The sequence below is a fragment of the Hyperolius riggenbachi genome, chromosome 6, assembly GCF_040937935.1.
Source record: "Hyperolius riggenbachi isolate aHypRig1 chromosome 6, aHypRig1.pri, whole genome shotgun sequence".
In the NCBI taxonomy this organism is placed as follows: domain Eukaryota; kingdom Metazoa; phylum Chordata; class Amphibia; order Anura; family Hyperoliidae; genus Hyperolius; species Hyperolius riggenbachi.
Genome location: NC_090651.1, coordinates 142,273,908 through 142,297,149, shown reverse-complemented (window position 1 = coordinate 142,297,149; position 23,242 = coordinate 142,273,908). Strand labels below are relative to the sequence as shown.

At 44.9% G+C, this 23,242-nt stretch overlaps 1 protein-coding gene across 6 annotated transcripts in view; it reads right to left on the bottom strand.

Moving 5' to 3' along the window:
* Positions 1-23,242, bottom strand: part of RNPC3 (RNA binding region (RNP1, RRM) containing 3) — a 76,334-nt gene that overhangs the window by 48,034 nt on the left and 5,058 nt on the right. For all 6 annotated transcript variants that reach the window (XR_011022061.1, XR_011022064.1, XR_011022062.1 and 3 more), the window contains exons 2-4: positions 9,992-10,039; positions 7,478-7,593; positions 4,300-4,383 (exon numbers count right to left, since the gene is read on the bottom strand). Coding sequence is in view for 2 of the 6 variants with exons in the window: in XM_068240026.1 (XP_068096127.1) it covers positions 4,300-4,383; positions 7,478-7,593; positions 9,992-10,039 (248 nt within the window). In the remaining 4 variants the exon portion in view is untranslated. The remainder of the gene's footprint in view (positions 1-4,299; positions 4,384-7,477; positions 7,594-9,991; positions 10,040-23,242) is intronic.

Here is a 23,242-nt window from a genome sequence, read left to right as displayed (position 1 = left end):
ATATATATGTTTATCTCATCATGTCAATAATAAAACTAATAAAAAAAAATAAAAAGATATGACTTATTGCCTAGACATAGTTATGCTACCTGCCTTTTGCCCAAAGTCATGTCATCTGTCTGGAACTCAGTTCCCCCAAGACTTATCGCCTGCATTTGAGGATCAAAGAACAATATCCCTGTAGCTGGCAGAGCTCAGTGTGATACAGCTAAAGGCTCTTACACACATCCAACTTAATGCACAACATGACCAACCACACAAGTTGTTTACCTGACAAGTACATACACACGCCAACCAACCAAACAACCAACTCACTTAAATACTATGCATGCAAGCTAAATGATAAACTTCACAGCATGTCCGTATTAAAAAAAAAAAAAAGTTGTTCAAAAGACGTACACACATTCCAACCTGCCTGATAGTTGGTCAGATTGATCCACCGGTTGGATCTGGCAAACAACCTATTATCAGTTGGTCGTCTGGTTGTTTGGCAGCTGTACACACACACCCAACTTATCTTTCAACAGACAAGTTTGAAAGATAGTTGGACAGATTGTTGGTAGGTGTGTATGAGCCTTAAGTGACAGACAGAGCTCCCAGAGGCAATTTAGACTGCAACTATGCTTTAAACCTCTAATTAGCGGTTACTGTTCATGTGGCCACATGCAATTTCTGCTTCCTGTGTGGGTAAACAAGAAGTGACTATGATGAGCCAGGTAGAGATGTACAAATCTATCCAATGTTTAAGTCAATCACATGCTTTTGTATGATTTCTCTTACATGCAGTCATCTCTACTCTATACATGAGCTGAACTTTCTGATAAACCGTATATACCAAATATTCATAATATCTCAAAACTACCTAATGGTAAGATAATATTTTTAGCGCTGAATATATATAGTATTTAAAATATTTTAAAAAAGTAGGATAGCTTTAACTGGCAATGGGCTCACGGTTTGCACCGCAGTACGCAAATCTCTTCATGGCAAAGATTGAAGAAGAATACCTGAATACTTGTCATATAAAACCCATGGCCTACTTCTGTTTTATCGACGACATCTTGATCATCTGGTCTGCAAGTGAGGAGGATCTTGTCCAATTTCACAGGAACTTCAATGCTTTCCATCCCACAATCAAACTGAAATTGAGCTACTCTCACAAGGAGATTAACTTTCTTGACACCACCATATACATCAGAGAGAACAGCTTACAAACGTCCATGTACCGCAAACCGACAGATCGTCCGACATACCTCAGGTATGACCGTTTCCACCCCAAACATATAAAGAATTCCATAATTTACAGCCAGGCAATAAGATGCAATCGGATCTGTTCTGACAAGGATGACAAAGACAAACACCTGGGTTACCTGAAGAAGGATTTCATAAAACAGGGATACAATCCTCTAATGGCTGAGACCCAAATCAGGAAAGCTAACAACATCCCTAGGACTCAGCTCCTGGAGTACAAGCAGAGCCAGGAAGAGAGCCGTGTCCCACTGGTAGTAACCTACAACCTACGCTTGGAAATCTTAAGGAAGATTGCAAAAGAACTTCATCCTGTTCTACACAAGGATCAGAGACTGAAAAAGATATTCCCTGAACCTCCCCTCCTTGCGTTCCGACAGCCACCCAATCTTAAGCAGATGATAGTGAGGAGTGCCTTAAATAGGCAAGAACAGAATGGAACATTCCCCTGCCGAGGGAAAACATGTGGGACCTGTGAATACATCCATTCCACTGACAGGATACTAATACCGGGTACACAACAGGAATACAAAGTACAAGGCACCTTTTCCTGCGACTCATCTAATGTGGTATACCTGATCATGTGTGCAAAATGCCCCAAAGGAATTTATGTGGGAGAAACAAGTCAACCACTGCGGGATCGCATGACACACCACAGATCCACTATTAACAGCAGGAAAAAGGATATTACAAATTATACTGATCTCCCAATACCAACACACTTTTGTTTACCTGGACACAGTTTAAGCGATTTTAGCGTCACTGTATTAATGGGTGGCTTCAAATCGGGAAACATGAGACTAACACAAGAAACTAAGTTTATACATTGGTTCAAAACTGTACAAGATGGTTTAAACAAGGACTCCAACTTCTTGTGCTGGTACGATGGGTTTTAAATGCCACAGTTCTTTTAATTTTAATTTTTCTATCTTTTCATTCATTTTTGTGCCATATGCTGTGTAAGATGGAATTCACTGTCACTATTCCTTTTATTTGCTTTCAGGTGCTGGCTTTAAATGCCACAATTCTCTTAAGCTTAGAATTAATGGAGCATGTAACCAGGCCAGTTACAATTTGAATTCGGAATTTACGATGTCTCTTCATCACCAGAGTCTGCTTTATGTCATGTTGAGGATTCTATTGATCTTATCAATTTAGATAGGATGCCTGGAAAAACCTCCTCAGTAACAGTTAAGGCATCTAATTACATTTATGTTTGCTAAAGAATGTTTCTCCTCTGTATGTCAGTGTATATAAGCTGTGTTTTTCAGTTCTGGTCAGGAACCAGTCCGACGAAGGCTTTTTATAAGTCGAAAGCTCACTGTTTATCCATCTCTAAGTTAGCCAATAAATGGTATCATCCTGATTCAAAACTTCTTGCTTTTACTCATGGCTAACACGGTACAACACTTTACTGCTTTAACTGGCATGAAAGTCTTCCGCAAACACAAACAATATTCTTCCCGTTAAACTATATTATGAAACCAGACTTCAGAATGGATGTTTGCTGAACTTTTTCAGGCAAGACCTTGAGTTCTTGCACATTTCTAGTCAATATTTAACAGCCACGCTTTGTATAACAGACTGGTCAATGATAACACGAGAATCCGAAATTTTCACACCTGCTATTTATTTTTTACCTCAAGTGCACTATTCCTGGAATCATGCAGATATTTTACAACTTAACAGCCCCGAAGCAGGGAAAAATAAGTGATTACCTAATCCTTATCCTTCTAATGCTGCTCATTGTCTTCAGGGTCCTTCCCATTCCACATTTTCAGTTCTCTCCTCTTCCCAGTCACTCGGATATACCCCCAAGTGGCGACAAGCGATTCTGAACTGTGCATGTGCAAGTTCCAAAATGCACATGTGCACTGAAAGAAAGGGCTTCCTTTGGCTGTGCACACACATTTCGGAATTCACACATGCAGTTTTGAACTGCTCATCACTGATGAGTGGAATCATGGGCTTCATTAAATCCCCCCCCCCCCCTCCTCTTTACCATTTTAGCATTATCGTGAAAAGGGGTGTCTGAGACTCCAGTGCTTTAACTTCCTCCTACAACTTTGCCTACTGACAGAGATTAAAGTGGTATTATACTCTAAAAACTAAAATTTGACTACCTAATCTGAAGTACATTTGAATGGATTCCCAAGTATTCCCTATGTGTAAAAACATGTATTTTCACTGCAAAGAGTAGTAGAAGCTTCCTAATCTGTCTCATCGGCAAAGGCAAATATAATCATTGCTTGTTCTCTGCAGGTGTCCTCCCTCTAGCCCCTTCCTTTGCTGAATAGACACACTGCCCTGGCAACAGCTGAATCACTTCAGCAGAGTGAAGACATGCACAGGGAGCATCAGCCAATAGTTATTACATTTGCCGATAAGCCAGAGATAAGCTATCTTGTACTGCTCTCTGCAGTGAAAGTAAATGTTTTGAGATACAAGAAAGGCTTGGAAATCCTTTCAAATGTTCTTTTATCTAACTAAGGCCCAGTGCACACCGAGCGGTTTTTGGAGCGATCCACCGGCCGCATCCGCCTGGAAAAATGCTTGGCTAATGTATTGCAATGGGATGGTGCACACCGGCGGTTTGAGGTTTTTGCCAAGCCACAAACGCGCCTCCTGGTGCGCGTTTGCGGTTTGCTAAAAAACCTCAAACCGCCGGTGTGCACCACACATTGAAATACAATAGTAAAGCGTTTTCACTGGCTGATGCGGCTGGTGGATCGCATACAAAATCCGCTTGGTGTGCACCCGGCCAAATATCTGCTCTCTGCTCCCAAAACCGATAGCGTTTTGACGATCTGCTAGCGGTTTTGGTGTGCACTGGGCCTAAGAGTAGTTACTGAAATTTCAGTTTTGACAATTTCTACAAGTTGCAGGAGAAAGTTACTGCAATTTCTGAAAAGTGTGTAAACAATAATATTTATGGCACTCTGAGGAACCCAGGTGAATTGCATGGAAGTTGTTCTTTAACATGCTGTTCAAGTCTGCCCTCATATTTTAGTTAAATCATTACAACATCACATTTCTTCTGCCAATACATACCCGTGATTAGGTGCTATTCCCTTTTCAACAGAAACCTGGACTGAGAGTTTTGAGTCTTTACACTCTTCTGCTTTATCTCCAGTGCTAGAATTTTGAAAAAAGGTAATTAAATTGTACCCGAGTTGTGAGCAATAAAAATAAAATATTGCACTTTAGATGGTACAGAAGTAATAATACACACGCTGGTCAATAAGAAATGCATTGAAAAAAAACAAAAAAAAACAACAGAAATTAGAACACAATTTGCTTAGGAAGTGTGATTATATAAATCTTATATTACACCAGAATTAGGGTAACATCTTTCAAATAAGGCACATGGTGGGGCTAGATTACCTTTGCAGAAGACGTGGCCTGGCATTGCTCGTTGCTGTTGGGATCCCCTTCCATTCCTGGTCTCTGATCCTTTTCATATTCAACGGAATACTACAGTTGAATATGAAAACTAGGAAAGCTCCCCCTAGTGACAGCACATGAATCGGAACTGCACAGGTGCACGATCTGACTTACGCGAGCACCAAGAAAACGGTCGTTAGCAGTCATTTATATGTGCTTTCTTTAACTGCACAGGCGCAGCTCAAAACCTGCACACTTCACAATAGCTCTGCAAGGATCAAAGGAACTTCCAGATGGCACGGGAGCAACGTGGACAGGGTGACGGGTGAGGACTTTGATGACAACAAGCAAAGCCAGGCAGTTTCTGCAAAGGTAATCTGGCCCACCGTAGGCTTTACTTACGGTAATAGATTTTACTTCGGTTCAGTGGTATTTAAGAACCATTAATTCAAATTTAATTATTATTATTTAGTATTTATATAGCGCTGACATATTACGCAGCGCTATACAGTGGATATATATATATATATCTTGTCACTTTGGGCTTGATTCACAAAGCGGTGCAAAGTGCTTGCACGCCTGTGAAAAGCCCTTTATCACGCCTAAACTCAGTTTAGGCGTGATAAGAAGAAACTCGCGCGATCTCCCGCGCGCAAAGTTTTGCGCGCGTAGCGCACCGCGCTGCGCGCGCAGCGTACCATGCTTCGCGCGCAGCGTCCATTGAGCCCTATGGGACTTTGCGCGCGCAGCGCGGTGCGCTACGCGTGCAAAACTTTGCGCGCGGGAGCTTCGCGCGAAGAGCAGCACAAATCGGTGATAACTCAGCTTTGCACGGCTTATCACGCCTAAAGTCTTTTAGGCGTGATAACTGAGTTATCACCGCTTTGTGAATCAGGGCCTAACTGTCCCTCAAAGGAGCTCACAATCTAATCCCTACCATTGCCATATGTCTATATTATGTAGTGTAAGTATTGTAGTCTAGGGCCAATTTTAGTGGGAGCCAATTAACTTATCCGTATGTTTTTGGAATGTGGGAGGAAAACGGAGTGCCCGGAGGAAACCCACGCAGACACGGAGAGAACATACAAACTCTTTGCAGATAGTGCCCTGGCTGGGATTCGAACCAGGGACCCAGCGCTGCAAGGCAAGAGAGCTAACCACTACGCCACCGTGCTGCCCAAAACATATATATATATATATATATATATATATATATATATATATATATATATATATATATATATATATATATATATATATATATATATATATATATATATATATATATATATAAAGACAGTATGTGAGGTGGAAAGTATAACTAGCTTCACATATGACCATATTGACAGAAGAGTTCTGACTCAGATTTCAGATCTTCCACAGTCAGAGGAGAATAAGGCAGGAATAAAGAAACTGCTTTTCCTTCAAACACCTTCATTGATGAAACCCGTGGTAAGATATCTGAGAATGCTGAGGGCTTGGGCACACTGCCATGTAGCTCTGCAACTCAGGTGGCTGTGCACTTAAAAAAGCATCCCTGTGCTGACACCGTTCAACAATACTGAGAGGGACAGCACTGCCTTGCACACAGAGAAGCAAGCAGGAGGGCAATGTCAGAACGCACTGCTGAGCAGCGCATAAATTTGCCCAGCTGACAGTGCAATCTATGCACTGTCTGATGTCCTTGCGTATCAAAGACTGATATGCCTTGCCGAAAATCACTCAGCAACACAGTAATGTGCCCCTAACTGCTTCTTTTACAACTTTTTTTTCCCTGTGCACAGAAGTGAAAGACTAAAGGCAGCCTCACAATCTGTGGAGCTGCCACTGCCGCCGCCCCCTGCATACATTACCAGATCCGGCTGGCATGAGTCCCCCTCTCTCTCTTCTCCGCTCTGGGCTTCAGCTTCACTTTACTTCCTATCGGGGGAAGTTTAAACAGTAGAGGGCGCTTTAAACTTCCCCCGAAAGGAAGTAAGTGAAGCCAGCCGGAGCCCAGCGCGGAGAAGGGACACGCGCCGGCGGTAGAGGTAATGTATTGCCACTAGCGTCGGTCATCAGACATTCGACCGCCGCCATTGGATGAACTCACGACCCGCCGGCGAACGAGCAAAATTTCTGCGCGGACAGATCGACAGGATCGATTTCGGACTGAAATCGATCAGTCAGCGTTTGTGCATCGATTTCACAGCAGATTCGATCACAGTGATCGAATCTGCTGTGTATCGGTGGGAAATCGAGTCAGTGTATGGGCACCTTAAGATAGGCACCTGCAACTCTTATCTCAATAGGTTCCAGAGCAAAACATAAGTAAAAACAGATAAACCCTTTGTGCCAGTTTCCACTTGTGCGGTGCGGAATCGCAGCTGATTCCCCGCTGACGAAATTGCATGCGGGTGCGATTCCACATGCGTATTTTACTGCGATTTCGCATAGGTTAGTATTGATGCGATTTTAACCATGTCACTGCCTGTGTGATTTAACATTACTTTCTATGCGAAATCGCGGGAAATACGCATGCCAAAACAGCATGCGATTTCCCTATTAAATACATTAGCGGCGATTCGTATTGCGGTGGATTTCCTCTGGGCACTCCGGTTTTGCACAGAAAAACGCTCAGAAATCCTGACAAGTGGAAACAGGCCCATCCACTTGTATTGTCGGAAAGGCATGCAGATTCGCTCTAGTGGAAACGGGCCCTCAGTGCTTGTTTTACGTGAACCTGGCAAGTTTCATCAACAAATCTTGTTAGCAGATAATATGGAATATGCATGTTGCTTTGACAAACTAAACTGGTCTTCAAGGTTTAGCTGGAATGCAATATGTAAGAAATAGAAAGACAAACCTTTTCTTTTTATCAGAGAAAGAGGGCTGGTCCGGTAAGTGAATATGATTCTCCTTAGCATACTCAACCACTAAGGTGCGATCCAATACTTTAAGCTGGTGAAGAACTGAAAGTGCCTGAAAACATACAGACAGAAATCAAGAGAAAGTGTACGATTCTGTTGTTAGATTAAAGCAGAGCTAGTAGAAACAGGGCACTTTAGGATATCAGAAGTGCTTTGCTGGAAGCAGAATTTCATTTCCTGGCCTCTGCTTTAAAGGACACCTGACCTGATACAAAGCTACCCAAGGTAAGCAGAAATGCACACGCAGCCATGACAAAGGTGTAACTAGGTGGGCCCCAAGGTGTGCCCCCCCCCAACTACTTAAAGGGAACCTAAACTGAGAAGGATATGGGGTTTTCCTTTTAAAATAATACCAGTTGCCTGACTCTCCTGCTAATCCTGTGTCTCTAATACTTTCAGCCACAGCCCCTGAACAAGCATGCAGATCAGGTGCTCAGACTGAAGTCAGACTGGATTACCTGCATGCTTGTTTCAGGTCTGTGATTCAGCCACTACTGCAGTCAAAGAGATCAGCAGGACTGCCAGGCAACTGGTATTGTTTAAAGAGTAACTCTCTGGCATAAAATCAATTCTTTATTTTTATCTGGTAAACAAGTAATAAGGATGCTAATCAGGCAATCCAAAAGTTAAAATCACTATTACTTTTCTTGTTGATAAATTATCAATTCCCAGTTTACATGACTTATTTGGTACACAGAAAATTTGGTACACAAAAGAGAAGGGCATGTTGGGTTGTCTTTTTTCGTTTCTTTACTTCCACTCAGACTTAACTAATGCAGCCTGATTGGCTGAAGCCTCTTTCCATCCTGTTTTCCCCTCCCATACCTCTGTTCCTCTCTGATTGGCCAAAATGTATCAGGCTGAAACAATGCACTTTTTATAGTGAAGGGCGGGCAAATCAGGCAGAGGAGACTAAGGGCGGATATTGCATCACGACTGGCTTCAAAATAGCCACAGTAAATTTGCAAACGGTCTAGAATTCTCTACTTTTCCTTTATAAAATTCACAGGAATCATAATGTGGACAGTGCAATACATCTGTTATGTATGTTCCCTGAGATAGTATGGCTGACAGCTCCTCTTTAAAAGGAAACATCCAAATCCCTCTCAGTTAAGGTTGCCTTTAAGTGATTACAGGGACCAGGGGAACCAGGAGAGGAACAGACAATGCACAGAGGTATGTGGATGCAGTATGAACATACCTCTATGCTTACCTTAGGTAGTTCTCCCTCAGGGAGGTGTGCTGTAAAGGGAAAATAAAATTAGGCAGTTGCCATAGACTGTACAGAAAGTGTTTCACTACGTGAACAAAGATTTCTTAATGTTTACTCAGCTCCCATACAGACTAATCTTGCACCATTGAGCCTTATATGCTTTCAAAAATGTTTTTCTCAGCAACTCAAGTTATATAAACTCTAGTTATCAGTGAGTGTTACACTGCAGTAAGACATCCTAAATGCATAGAAAGAGTGAGTATTCAGAAGATTAAAGGACTCATGAGGTGACATGATGAGATAGACATGGGTATGTACAGTGCGTAGCACACAAATAATTATGCTGTGTTCCTTTTTTTCTTTCTCTGCCTGAAAGAGCTAAAAATCAGGTATGTAAGTGGCAGTTCCTGTCTGGGTCGGACTCTAGCGTAACCCTCACTGATAAAGAATTGCAGCCATAAAACACTTTTGAGGCAGTAAATGGCCTCAAGAGCAGGAAAGAGCCGTGGGCTCGCTACATGATAGCCGCTGCTGAGCGGCATCCCCCCGCCCGCTTCGATCGCCTTCGGCGATCTCCGATCAGGAAATCCCGTTCATAGAACGGGATTTCCTGGAGGGCTTCCCCCGTCGCCATGGCGACGGGGCGGGATGACGTCACTGACGTCGGGACGTCATTGGGAGTCCCGGGCCACCCCTCGGCGCTGCCTGGCACTGATTGGCCAGGCAGCGCTGGGGTCTGGGGGGGGGGGCCGCACGCCGCAGCAGATAGCGGCGATCGGGCGGGGGCCGGCGGCGATCAGAGTGCTGGCGCAGCTAGCAAAGTGCTAGCTGCGTCCAGCAAAAAAAAAATTATGAAAATCGGCCCAGCAGGGCCTGAGCGGCACCCTCCGGCGGCTTACCCCGTGTCACACACGGGGTTACCGCCAAGGAGGTTAAGACACTCACCAAGGAGGCTGCTTCTCAAGTTTAGCAAAATGCGTTTGTACCATGTACAAATGGAGCTGCCAGCTGGACCACGGAAGGGAGTAAGAGGATGCCGTGGGACCTCGTGGGGCTGGAGGAAGCACCAGGTGAGTTAAGATTTTCAGTTTATGCCTCTGCTCAGGGTCCCTTTAAGATGTCTGAGACAGTTCTGCACAATTTCTAAAAACCTACCAATATTTTGTCTCAGACACTCTTGATAAATATCTCAATATGACCTAGCACAACAAAATATAAAGAAACTTTGGTTTCATACCTTTGCAGCAGCAAATTCATTTGGATATGTTGCAAAAGCCACATGTATCTGGAAGATAAAAATATAAAAATGCATTTAAATGAAAATTCAGTTTTTGTGTATTTTTTATTACTAAAATAGATTGCTGCAGCTCAATGATGCACATTTCTTAAATATTTCTAATTAAACCTTTCACAGTGGCATCACTGACCAGTGCAGAGTTATCTATCATGTGTTTCCTAAAATCATTTGTAAAGCTCTTTTCTGCGGTTTTAGGCTGGATTTATAATGCACTAAATTAAATGCATCAGTACGAATGTGACCGGATCCTATGCAAAGCAAAATTAACTCCTACTGTTCCCAGCCCTTTTACCTCCTGCGCTTTCCAGAAGATCCTCCGAGCCACACAGAGCAATTCTGAACTGTGCACGCTTAGTGAAAGAAAGCACTTATTGGCAAGCGCTTTCTTTTGCTGAGCATGCGTGGTTTGGAACTTGTGCCATGCAGTTCTAAATCACATGACATCGCTTGGGGGAACGTCCAGGAAAGTATTCCACAGAATTCCCTGAAATACTTAAAGGACCACAGAACCGACAGGTTTTGGGCTAGTCCATCTCCTCATGGGGGATTCTTATTTTCTTTGTCTTCAACAGCATTTCCTGAACAGCAGTTTAACTGCCAAAATAGTAAGATACCAGCCAGGCTCCCTACTCACTTGCACACTATTATATCAGTTAGATTTTGCAACTGCTGTTAAAGGGAAGGTTCAGGGAGGGTGGGTAAAAAATAAAAATCAATTTCCACTTACCTGGGGCTTCCTCCAGCCCGTGGCAGGCAGGAGGTGCCCTCGCCGCCGCTCCGCAGGCTCCCGGTGGTCTCCGGTGGCCGACCCGACCTGGCCAGGCCGGCTGCCAGGTCGGGCTCTTCTGCGCTCCAAGGCCCGGAACTTCTGCGTCCTACGCCGTCGCTCTGACGTCATCAGACGTCCTCCGCGCTCTACTGCGCATGCGCAGTAGGTCTGCGCCTGCGCAGTAGAGCCCGGTGGTGGAGGAGGACAACGAGGGACTGATTATTCTGAAGGCAGCTGGAGGAAGCCCCAGGTATGTATAAAACTTTAATTTCATCTGTTTCAGGTTTACTTTGTTACACAGTAGTACTATACTCTACATATGCACTCCCTACAGAGCTGCATGGAATCCACTGAGAATGCTGTGCACATTGAACACAGAGGTGTTGTCTGTTTACAATCTCCTCATTCCCCTGCAGAGTACCTGCACATCATTCTTACATGTACCCACACTTACATTGCCTAGGGCCTGATAGATGTTCTTTGTTCCGGTTTGCACCTTTTACAAGTACTCTTACCAAGGACTAGTTTTAGTCTAAAGGGAATAAATATAGTAGTCTACAAATCCTTCTCACTTCAGTTGTCTTGTAAAATTCCTAAGCGTTGGCAGTTAAAGGGACTCCGAGCTCACGAAAAAAAGAAAAGTTGTACTCACCAGGGGCTTTCTCCAGCCCAGTGCTGGTCGGGAGGTCCCACGCCGGCGTCCTGGCTCCTCTCCTTCTCCCCGCTCCGGTATAGCTGACAGGCCGCAGCCCGGGCGACACTCGGTGGAGTGTCGGGCTGCAGCTTCCGCGTATGACGCGGATTACGTCACACGCCGGCCGCCTCGCGTCATCACGGCGGCCGGCGTGAAAGTACTGCGCATGCGCGATTAAAGCGCGCATGCGCAGTACTTTCACGCCGGTCGCCGTGATGACGCAAGGCGGCCGGCGTGTGACGTAATCCGCGTCATACGCGGAAGCTGCAGCCCGACACTCCACCGAGTGTCGCCCGGGCTGCGGCCTGTCAGCTATACCGGAGCGGGGAGAAGGAGAGGAGCCAGGACGCCGGCGTGGGACCTCCCGACCAGCACTGGGCTGGAGAAAGCCCCTGGTGAGTACAACTTTTCTTTTTTTCGTGAGCTCGGAGTCCCTTTAAGAGACGAATTTCATGTTACATACTTTTAATCAACAAAATTGTAATATGCAAATTAGAGGAGTCGGAGTCGTGGAGTCGGTGGAATCCTAAACTGAGGAGTCGGAGTCGGTGGATTTTTGGACCGACTCCACAGCCCTGCATGCATGGTTTGGAACTTGCACCTACGAGATTCTATATTCTGCGATGCCACTTGGGGGCTATTCTGGGAAAGCTTTTGACTGACGGATCCTCTTGAATACTTATAGGACTGGGCACAGGAAACAGCATCAGCAAGCTATGGAGGAGATAAACTAGCCCATTATGACTTCATTCATTTTTTTTTCTTCCCAAGTCGAGGGTACTTTAAATCAGGGCTGTGGAGTCGGAGTTGGAGTCGGAGTCAGAGCAATTTTGGGCACCCGAAGTCGGAGTCATTGATTTCATAAACTGAGGAGTCGAAGTCGGCTGATTTTTGTACAAAATGCACAGCCCTGTTAGGTATTAGACTGAGGAGTCGGAGCTATTTTGGTTACCCGGAGTCGGAGTCGTGGTTTCATAAACTGAGGAGTTGGAGTAGGAAGATTTTTGTACCGACTCCACAGCCCTGCTTTAAATTTACAGATAGGCTATGCAGTTGGGGTGGTGTGAGGTTTACATTAATATAGATATACCTAACTGTAGAATCCTCCTTGTATAACGAGACAGGTTCTCTTAAGTTTCTGTTATAATAGGAAAATAGACAGAAATCTGTTTCTCTCTAGCAGCAGCTCAGAGCAATAGAAACTAGATAAGGGGGTCTAATGATTTCAAAGTTTAATTTTCTCCCTCTATCATAACAGATTAGCTGACTGAAACCAGATAATAAAGGACTTAGGACATGTCAGATAGATATGCATGTTTCTGCAGTGTTTAGCAAAATTATTAGCTGACAGGTATGAAAGTCAGAAATAGGAACCAATCACGCCATATTGTAATTATTAACTTAATGACATAATGCTTTATGTGACTATAATGCTATAAAAACTTGAAGTCTTTCATTATTAAAAGAAGAAGATCTGGTTTGCAAACATGTAGCTGGTGTCCGTGTGATCTTCTTCCTAAGGGTCTAAAATTCGGAGTCCGTTAGCCAACGTATGAGTAGAGGTGTTTGGCCTCACTTTAAATTTATATTACAGGTCTTAGACTTCACAGTGGGGGTAGAACAAACTGGTAGATTAGGAGGTAACAGAGTGTGGGTGTTTACATTAGGTGTATGGGAAGGTCTGGACATGTAAGTGAGTTCACATGTAAGCTGGGAGATACAGAATATAAGCCTGTAAAGGATCAGGTGTGCTTAATGCCCCAATGTTATGTACGTGGGAGAAACTGGACAAACTCTGCACAAACGTATGAATGGACACAGGCACACTATTAACGATACCAAATCTGAACTCCCAGTTGCTACACACTTTCGTTCCAACGGACACAGAATGTATTATCTTCGTGTCACCGCCCTGAAGGGTGGCTTCAAAACTTCAAATGATCGATTAATAGCAGAAACAAAATTTATAAATTGGTTCAAAGCAGTGGACAAGGGCTTGAATAAGGACAAAAACTTTTTATATTGGTATGAGGCTGATGATATTTAAACTCTTTCTCAGCCTATATAGCTAAACTTGTGAACTCAGAATTTACGATACATCTGTGTCAGTCCAACTCCCAGGTCTGTGAGCATAGTGTAAACAAGGATCCTTATCTCAGCTAATAACCTCCCACCCCATTTAGATGTTCTGTTTCACTTAAAGGGATACTTAAAGGAGACACTGAAGTGAAAAAATATATATGATATAATGAATTGGTTGTGTACTATGAATAATTACTAGAAGATTAGCAGCAAAGAAAATATTCTCATTTTTATTTTTAGGTATATAGTGTTTTTTCTAACATTGCATCACTCTATAATATGTGCAGATTACACAACACTCAGCATTCAAAATGAGTCTTTCAGAGCAGTCTGTGAACTAATGAACTTTCCTCTAGCAGACGAAAAGTAAACAGTTCAATTACAGTTGAGATAATAAAAGTCAGATAACAGCCCTCTCCACGACTAAGTTAGTCGGAGAGCTTAATAGCTTTTTTGCATAGAGATAACAACTGGAGTTTCTCAACTCTTCATGTACTGGAAACAATTAGACTGATGTTTCTGATCTTAATGTTTTTTTCTTAGCTGTACTACACATACAAATCATAATATCATCTTTTTTTTTCGCTTCAGTGACCACTTAAGGACCGCCCCCAGCCGATGGGCGGCGGCAAAGTCCGGGCCCAAACGACCGCAATACGCCCATCGGCGGGGGCGGCTGTGGGAGTGGCTATGCGGCGATCGCGTCATTTGTGACCCATCAATCACTCCCTGTCACTATCTGTCAACGCTATTTTTTTTTTTAGTCCCTAATCTGCCCCCTACTCCCTCCTGATCACCCCCTCACCCCTCAGATTCTCCCCAGACCCCCCCCCCCCCCCGTGTACTGTATGCATCTATCCCCCCTGATCACCTGTCAATCACCCGTCAATCACCCGTCAATCACCCCCTGTCACTGCCACCCATCAATCAGCCCCTAACCTGCCCCTTGCGGGCAATCTGATCACCCACCCACACCAATAGATCGCCCGCAGATCCGACATCAGATCACCTCCCAAATGCAGTGTTTACATCTCTTCTCTCCTCTAAACACCCACTAATTACCCATCAATCACCCATCAATCACCCCCTATCACTGTTACCCATCAGATTAGACCCTAATCTGCCCCTTGCGGGCACCCAATCACCCGCCCACACGCTCAGATTGCCCTCAGACCCCCCCTTATCAATTCGCCAGTGCAATATTTACATCTGTTATTCCCTGTAATAACCCACTGATCACCTGTCAATCACCACCTGTCACTGCCACCCATCAATCACCCCCTGTCACTGCCACCCATCAATCAGCCCCTAACCTGCCCCTTGCGGGCAATCTGATCACCCACCCACACCAATAGATCGCCCGCAGATCCGACATCAGATCACCTCCCAAATGCAGTGTTTACATCTCTTCTCTCCTCTAAACACCCACTAATTACCCATCAATCACCCCCTATCACCACCTGTCACTGTTACCCATCAGATTAGACCCTAATCTGCCCCTTGCGGGCACCCAATCACCCGCCCACACGCTCAGATTGCCCTCAGACCCCCCCTTATCAATTCGCCAGTGCAATATTTACATCTGTTATTCCCTGTAATAACCCACTGATCACCTGTCAATCACCCATCAATCACCCCGTCACTGCCACCCATCAATCACCCCCTGGCACTGCCACCCATCAGCCCCTAACCTGCCCCTTGCGGGCAATCTGATCACCCACCCACACCAATAGATCGCCCGCAGGTCCGACATCAGATCACCTCCCAAGTGCAGTGTTTACATCTCTTCTCTCCTCTAAACACCCACTAATCACCCATCAATCACCCCCTATCACCACCTGTCACTGTTACCCATCAGATTAGACCCTAATCTGCCCCTAGGGCACCCAATCACCCGCCCACACCTCAGAACGCCCTCAGACCCCAGCCCTGATCACCTCGCCAGTGCATTGCTTGCATCTATTTCCCCCCTCTAATCACACCTTGAGACACCCATCAATCACCTCCTGTCACCCCCTAGCACACCTACCCATCAGATCAGGCCCTAATTTGCCCCGTGTGGGCTCCTGATCACTCGGCCAAACCCTCAGATCCCCCTCAGACCCCCTTCCGATCACCTCCCCAGTGCATTGATTGCATCTATTTTCCCCTCTAACCGCCCCCTGAGACACCCATCAATCACCTCCTGTCACCCCCCTAGCACTCCTATCCATCAGAACAGGCCCAATACATCCTGTCATCTAAGAGGCCACCCTGCTTATGACCGTTTCCACAAAATTTGCCCCCTCATAGACCACCTGTCATCAAAATTTGCAGATGCTTATACCCCTGAACAGTCATTTTGAGGCATTTGTTTTCTAGACTACTCCTCGCGGTTTAGGGCCCCTAAAATGCCAGGGCAGTATAGGAACCCCACAAGTGACCCCATTTTAGAAAGAAGACACCCCAAGGTATTCTGTTAGGTGTATGATGAGTTCATAGAAGATTTTATTTTTTGTCAAAAGTTAGCGGAAATTGGATTTTTATTGTTTTTTTCACAAAGTGTCATTTTTCACTAACTTGTGACAAAAAATAAAATCTTCTACGAACTCACCATACCCCTAACGGAATACCTTGGCGTGTCTTCTTTCTAAAATGGGGTCACTTGTGGGGTTCCTATACTGCCCTGGCATTTTAGGGGCCCTAAACCGTGAGAAGTAGTCTAGAAAACAAATGCCTCAAAATGACCTGTGAATAGGACGTTGGGCCCCTTAGCGCACCTAGGCTGCAAAAAAGTGTCACACATGTGGTATCGCCGTACTCAGAAGAAGTAGTATAATGTGTTTTGGGGTGTATTTTTATACATACCCATGCTGGGTGGGAGAAATCTCTCTGTAAATGGACAATTGTGTGTAAAAAAAATCAAATAATTGTCATTTACAGAGATATTTCTCCCACCCAGCATGGGTATGTGTAAAAATACACCCCAAAACACATAATACTTCTCCCGAGTACGGCGATACCACATGTGTGGCACTTTTTTGCACCCTAACTGCGCTAAGGGGCCCAAAGTCCAATGAGTACCTTTAGGATTTCACAGGTCATTTTGCGACATTTGGTTTCAAGACTACTCCTCACGGTTTAGGGCCCCTAAAATGCCAGGGCAGTATAGGAATCCCACAAATGACCCCATTTTAGAAAGAAGACACCCCAAGGTATTCCGTTAGGAGTACGGTGAGTTCATAGAAGATTTTATTTTTTGTCACAAGTTAGCGGAAAATGACACTTTGTGAAAAAATAAATTAAAATCAATTTCTGCTAACTTGTGACAAAAAAAAAAAAATCTTCTATGAACTCACCATACTCCTAACGGAATACCTTGGGGTGTCTTCTTTCTAAAATGGGGTAATTTGTGGGGTTCCTATACTGTCCTGGCATTTTAGGGGCCCTAAACCGTGAGGAGTAGTCTTGAAACCAAATTTCTCAAAATGACCTGTGAAATCCTAAAGGTACTCATTGGACTTTGGGCCCCTTAGCGCAGTTAGGGTGCAAAAAAGTGCCACACATGTGGTATCGCCGTACTCAGGAGAAGTAGTATAATGTGTTTTGGGGTGTATTTTTCCACATACCCATGCTGAGTGGGAGAAATATCTCTATAAATAGACAATTGTGTGTAAAAAAAAAATAAAAAATTGTCATTTACGGAGATATTTCTCCCACCCAGCATGGGTATGTGTAAAAATACACCCCAAAACACATTATACTACTTCTCCTGAGTACGGCAATACCACATGTGTGGCACTTTTTTGAAGCCTAACTGCGCTAAGGGGCCCAAAGTCCAATGAGCATCTTTAGGCTTTACAGTGGTGCTTACAATTAGGCACCCCCCAAAATGCCAGGACAGTGAACACACCCCACAAATGACCCCATTTTGGAAAGTAGACACTTCAAGGTATTCAGAGAGGGGCATGGTGAGTCCGTGGCAGATTTCATTTTTTTTTGTCGCAAGTTAGAAGAAATGGAAACTTTTTTTTTTTTCTTTTTTGTCAGAAAGTGTCATTTTCCGCTAACTTGTGACAAAAAATAAAATCTTCTATGAACGCACCATGCCTCTCACTGAATACTTTGGGATGTCTTCTTTCCAAAATGGGGTCATTTGGGGGGTATTTGTACTTTCCTGGAATTTTAGCCCCTCATGAAACCTGACAGGTGCGCAGAAAAGTCAGAGATGCTTGAAAATGGGAAAATTCACTTTTGGCACCATAGTTTGTAAACGCTATAACTTTTACCCAATCCAATAAATATACACTGAATGTTTTTTTTTTTTAATCAAAGACATGTAGCAGAATAACTTTCGCGCTCAAATGTATAGGAAATTTTACCGTATTTTCCGCCGTATAAGACGCACTTTTTCTCCCCCAAAAATGGGGAGAAAAAGTCACTGCGTCTTATACGGCAAAGGCAGGGAATCCCCGAGTTCCGATCGCCCGCCGTTACAAACCGCCGACCCGCCGCATCATCGGGGATTCCCTGCATAATCCCAGCCGCATGTCTGTCACTATGATGTGCCGTGTCCCCCCTTCTGTTACTTGTGTGGCCGCTCTGACAAGCCCCATAGTAACTCATGCGTATAAAGTATTTCCTTGCGCCCCGCGTGGCCGCTTTGTCCCGCCCCCGTCGGAAGCCCCGTATTATGTCTCACCTCATGCATATAAAGTATTAACTTGCATCCCGCGTGGCCGCTTTGTCCCCCCCTCCCCTGTCGGTGTCTCCCCGTGCCTGTTAAAAGTAACGCCAGACAGCGTAGCTTACTGCATCCATGCTGCTTTGGGATCGCCGATGTCCTCACTTCTCGCTCTAGTGACCGGCGCTTGTGGAGATGATGTCATCTCCACAAGCGCCGGTCACTAGAGCGAGAAGTGAGGACATCGGCGATCCCAAAGCAGCATGGATGCAGTAAGCTACGCTGTCTGGCGTTACTTTTAACAGGCACGGGGAGACACCGACAGGGGAGGGGGGACTAAGCGGCCACGCGGGATGCAAGTTAATACTTTATATGCATGAGGTGAGACAAATAATACGGGGCTTCCGACGGGGGCGGGACAAAGCGGCCACGCGGGACGCAATGAAATACTTTATATGCATGAGCTGAGACACATAATACGGGGCTTGTCAGAGCGGCCACACAGGTAACAGAAGGGGGGACATTAATGCAGAGACAGAGAGACCACACAGGGAGGGGAGGAAGGGGGGCATGTAATACGCAAGGAGATCATACAGACAAGGGGGCTGGACAGAGGCTACACAGGGGTCAGGAGTGTGTGTGTGTGTGTGTGTGTGTGGGGGGGGGGGGGGGGGGGCAGTCAAAGAAGAACACAACACAACAGGGGACACCTGGGGACAGAGGCTGGACAGAGCAGCCACACAGTGGGCAGAAGGGGAAGGGGGACACCCAGCGACAGAAGAAGACACCTGGGGATACACAGGGGACACCTGGGGCAGAAGGGGACACACAGGAGGTCAAAGAGGACAGAAGGGGACACCATTATTAGATGCTACTGGAACATGGACACACCAGGATTAGTATATCTTTTTTCCCCTGGTTTTTGCCCTCTAAACCTGGGTGCGTCTTATATTCCGGAGCGTCTTATACGGCGCGAAATACGGTACTTTATTTGAAAAATGTCAGCACAGAAAGTTAAAAAAAATAATTTTTTTGCCAAAATTCATGTCTTTTTTGCTGAATATAATAAAAAGTAAAAATCGCAGGAGCAATCAAATAGCACCAAAAGAAAGCTGTATTAGTGACAAGAAAAGGAGGTAAAATTCATTTAGGTGGTAGGTTGTATGAGCGAGCAATAAACCGTGAAAGCTGCAGTGGTCTGAATGGAGAAAAAGGCTCTGGTCCTTAAGGGGCGAAAAGACTGTGGTCCTGAAGTGGTTAAAGGGAACTGACCACATTCTCTTTCATTGGAATCCCTCCTGACATAGAAGCTGCCATGTTCCCCTCTCCCCTTCTCACATTCCTTATTTACAGAAGTCAGAGATGCTATCTTGACACATTCACACACACCCTGGCTTTGAAGACACACTCCTAATTATTCACCCCCTTTGTGGATGAAAGGCATTGTTTACCTCTTGGTAATTAGCTCAATAAAACAATTAGAGGTTCCTGAACTCTCTGAGGATGGGGACTGTCCGCAGGCCTGCTCAAACAGGCCAATTTAACAACTTTGAATGTAAAATACAAGGTAAAATTAAAGTTTATTTTAATAATGAAACAGATAGTCGGCATACATTTTTCATGTGCTATAAAAATGTCTTGAGTGAAAAAAAGGTGCTCGGTTCACTTTAAGTCTGAAAAAAAAATGACTTTTACTCACCCGAGGCTCCCCTCAGCCTCCTGCAGCTGAACGGTGCCCTCACCGTGTCCCTCCGATGCACCTGGACTCGCCGGCGGCCACTTCCGTTTGGCCATCACCGGCCAACAGGCTGGGAACGCGGCTGATTATCTGCGTCCCCGGCCGCAACAGCGCCCTCTATAATGCTATTGCGGCCGGGAACGCGGATAATCAGCCACGTTCCCAGCCTGTTGGCCGGTGATGGCCAAACCGGAAGTGGCCGCCGGTGAGTCCAGGTGCATCGGAGGGACACGGCGAGGGCACCGTTCACCTGCAGGAGGCTGAGGGGAGACTCGGGTGAGTAAAAATCTTTTTTTTTTTTTATCAGCCTTAAAGAGGAGCTGTTAGGTATAAGGTCTCAGAGGAAAAAAACACATATATCAGTAGCTAAATATTGGCTTTACTTACATTACATATGCATTTCACTGTCCACGTTTGGATTTCACAGAATTTTTATATAGTATTTGCAGAGATGATGCTCCTGACAGCTCATGGCAGGTTCCATGTTTGTCTGTCTCCTATGAAGCCAATTGGTGTCTTCATGTCCTCCCTGCTTCCTGATGATTCGACTCACAAAAAAGATCCTAATGGACAACACTAATGTGCAGTGAATATTAATTAGCCATGTGGCTAGGAACAATAGCGGACTCATGCAGTATACTCTAACGGAACATATGCCGTGATTTTTCAGTGCTGTGAGCTGGGCTGAGTTACAAGCTGCTGTAACTTGAGCCTGTAACTTCTCACTAGAGTTGGGCGAACAGTTCGGCTGTGTTAGCCGAACTGCAGCCGAACTGTTCGGCTGCCCAACCTGTCATTTTGATGTGGCTCTTACTACTTCCGGGTCGCAATGACCCGGAGTAGTACGTCTGCGCTGGCCTGGCGAAGCGCGTCCTAGATCGCGCTCCCGTTGCCGGGCACTCTCTGCGCATGTGTGTGACGTCAGGAGGATCTTCGAATCTTTGATCCGAATCTATTTTATGAGTCGATCATCCGAATCATCAAAATGAGTGATTCGGATCACAAAAGGGGCGGGGCCAGGAGCGACACGCCCCCTCTCAGCGGGCAGCGGGGTCTTGGAAGCAGAGCAGAGATGGATCGCTCTGTTGGAAGGGAAAACAAAAAATTGCTTTCCTAAAACAGAAAGAATTTGCGATAATTCAGGTTGGAGTGAGCTCGAGATGTCTCCCAGAGCACCACTGCTGAATATATGCAAATTAACCATTGTACCCTTAGAAGCTAAACACACCTCCAGAACCGCTGGAATGCAATGATGTGTCAGCTTGTAACAAGCTGACACATCATTGCATTCCAGCGGTTCTGGAGGTGTGTTTAGCTTCTAAGGGTACAATGGTTAATTTGCATATATTCAGCAGTGGTGCTCTGGGAGACATCTCGAGCTCACTCCAACCTGAATTATCGCAAATTCTTTCTGTTTTAGGAAAGCAATTTTTTGTTTTTCTTAACATCTTAGTAAGGGAGCTTTTAGGACCATTGTAGTCCCTTACACACTCCAATGAGTTCTGGGTCACCATGAGCTTGCTGGTTAGTCTGTACCTCTCGGTTTACAAGCCCTACTCCATAGAGCCAAATTAATCCATGCCATGCACTGATGAGGATCAAACAATCCGAAATAGTCTGTATGCATGTTGGATTATTATGGCTCTGTACAATTTAACAAGCTGACACATCATTGCATTCCAGCGGTTCTGGAGGTGTGTTTAGCTTCTAAGGGTACAATGGTTAATTTGCATATATTCAGCAGTGGTGCTCTGGGAGACATCTCGAGCTCACTCCAACCTGAATTATCGCAAATTCTTTCTGTTTTAGGAAACAGGAAAATTGAATACTCACCTTCCGGTAATTTTCCTTTCCTGGAACAGAAGATGGCGGCATACTACTGGGTTAGGCCCCGCCCCCTGACCCCATAGGACAGACTTGCTTATAAATTAAACAACCCCGCCCCCCCCCGCCATTCTCGTGAAAATCAGTCCTCGAATGGACAGGAGGGAGGGATTCGTATGCCGCCATCTTCTGTTCCAGGAAAGGAAAATTACCGGAAGGTGAGTATTCAATTTTCCTGTTTCCTGGATACAGAGATGGCGGCATACTACTGGGACATAAAATATCACACAAGAGGGAGGGAATGCAAAAGAATAACAATTTATTTATCCACTGCAGTTAATACAGCTTTCCCAAATTCAAGTGTAGAAAGAGAGGCAGGATCAACATGATAATACATAAAGAAAGTATGAGGAGAAGACCAGCTAGCTGCCCTACAAATGGTTTCCACTGATACTTTTGCAAAGGATGCCCATGAGGCAGCCATTCCTCTGGTTGAATGAGCATGGACTTGCTCTGGACATTCAAACCTTTAATTCTGTAAGCTTGCTGAATCATCTTCACCAACCAGTTAGCAATGGTCCTGGATGTTACTGGATACCCTTTTCTAGGGCCCTGCACATTCACAAAGAGACGGTCTGAAGCCCTAAATTCCATTGTTTTGTCTAGATAGGCTCTCACACTTCTTCCCACGTCCAATGGGTAACACTCATGGTCCACTGGGAACGTTGGCAATGTTAATTCCTGATTTATGTGAAAGGATGATGCTACTTTCGGGATATGCTGAAGTACTGGTCTGATGACAAGTCTATCAGGATAGAATTGCAGCAGGTTCTGAGAACATCCCAAAGCCTGCAAATCAGAAACCCTTTTTGCAGATGCTATAGCCACCAGGAAGACTGTTTTAAGAGCTACATTCCATAAAGAAGCCGATTCCACTGGATGAAAGGGATGACTTTTCAGAATGTCCAGGATCACACCTAAATCCCACTGCGGGAAAAAAGGCTTTCTAGGAGGCCTCATCTTCTGTACTCCCTGAACAAACTGTATTACCAGAGGGTCAAAGGCCCATTTCTTGTTAGTTAATGCCGACAAGGCCGAAATCTGCACTTTAATGGCGGATAGGCTCAATTGCTTATCAACACCTGTTTGAAGGAAGCTAAGGACCTCCTGTACTTTTGGCTCAAGCATATCAAAATTCTCTGAAATAGCAAATGAGGCAAACTTCTCCCATATTCTGTGATACGTGGTATTGGTGGATGTTTTCCTTGCCTTCAATAAGGTAGCGGTTACTTCCTCCGAACACCCTAGATCTCTGTATTTCCTCCTCTCAACCTCCATGCCATCAAAGTAAGGTTGCTGCTGTTGGGATATAGCAGGTTGCCTTGGGAAAGCAGATTCGGTATCGCTGGAAGCTGCCAAGG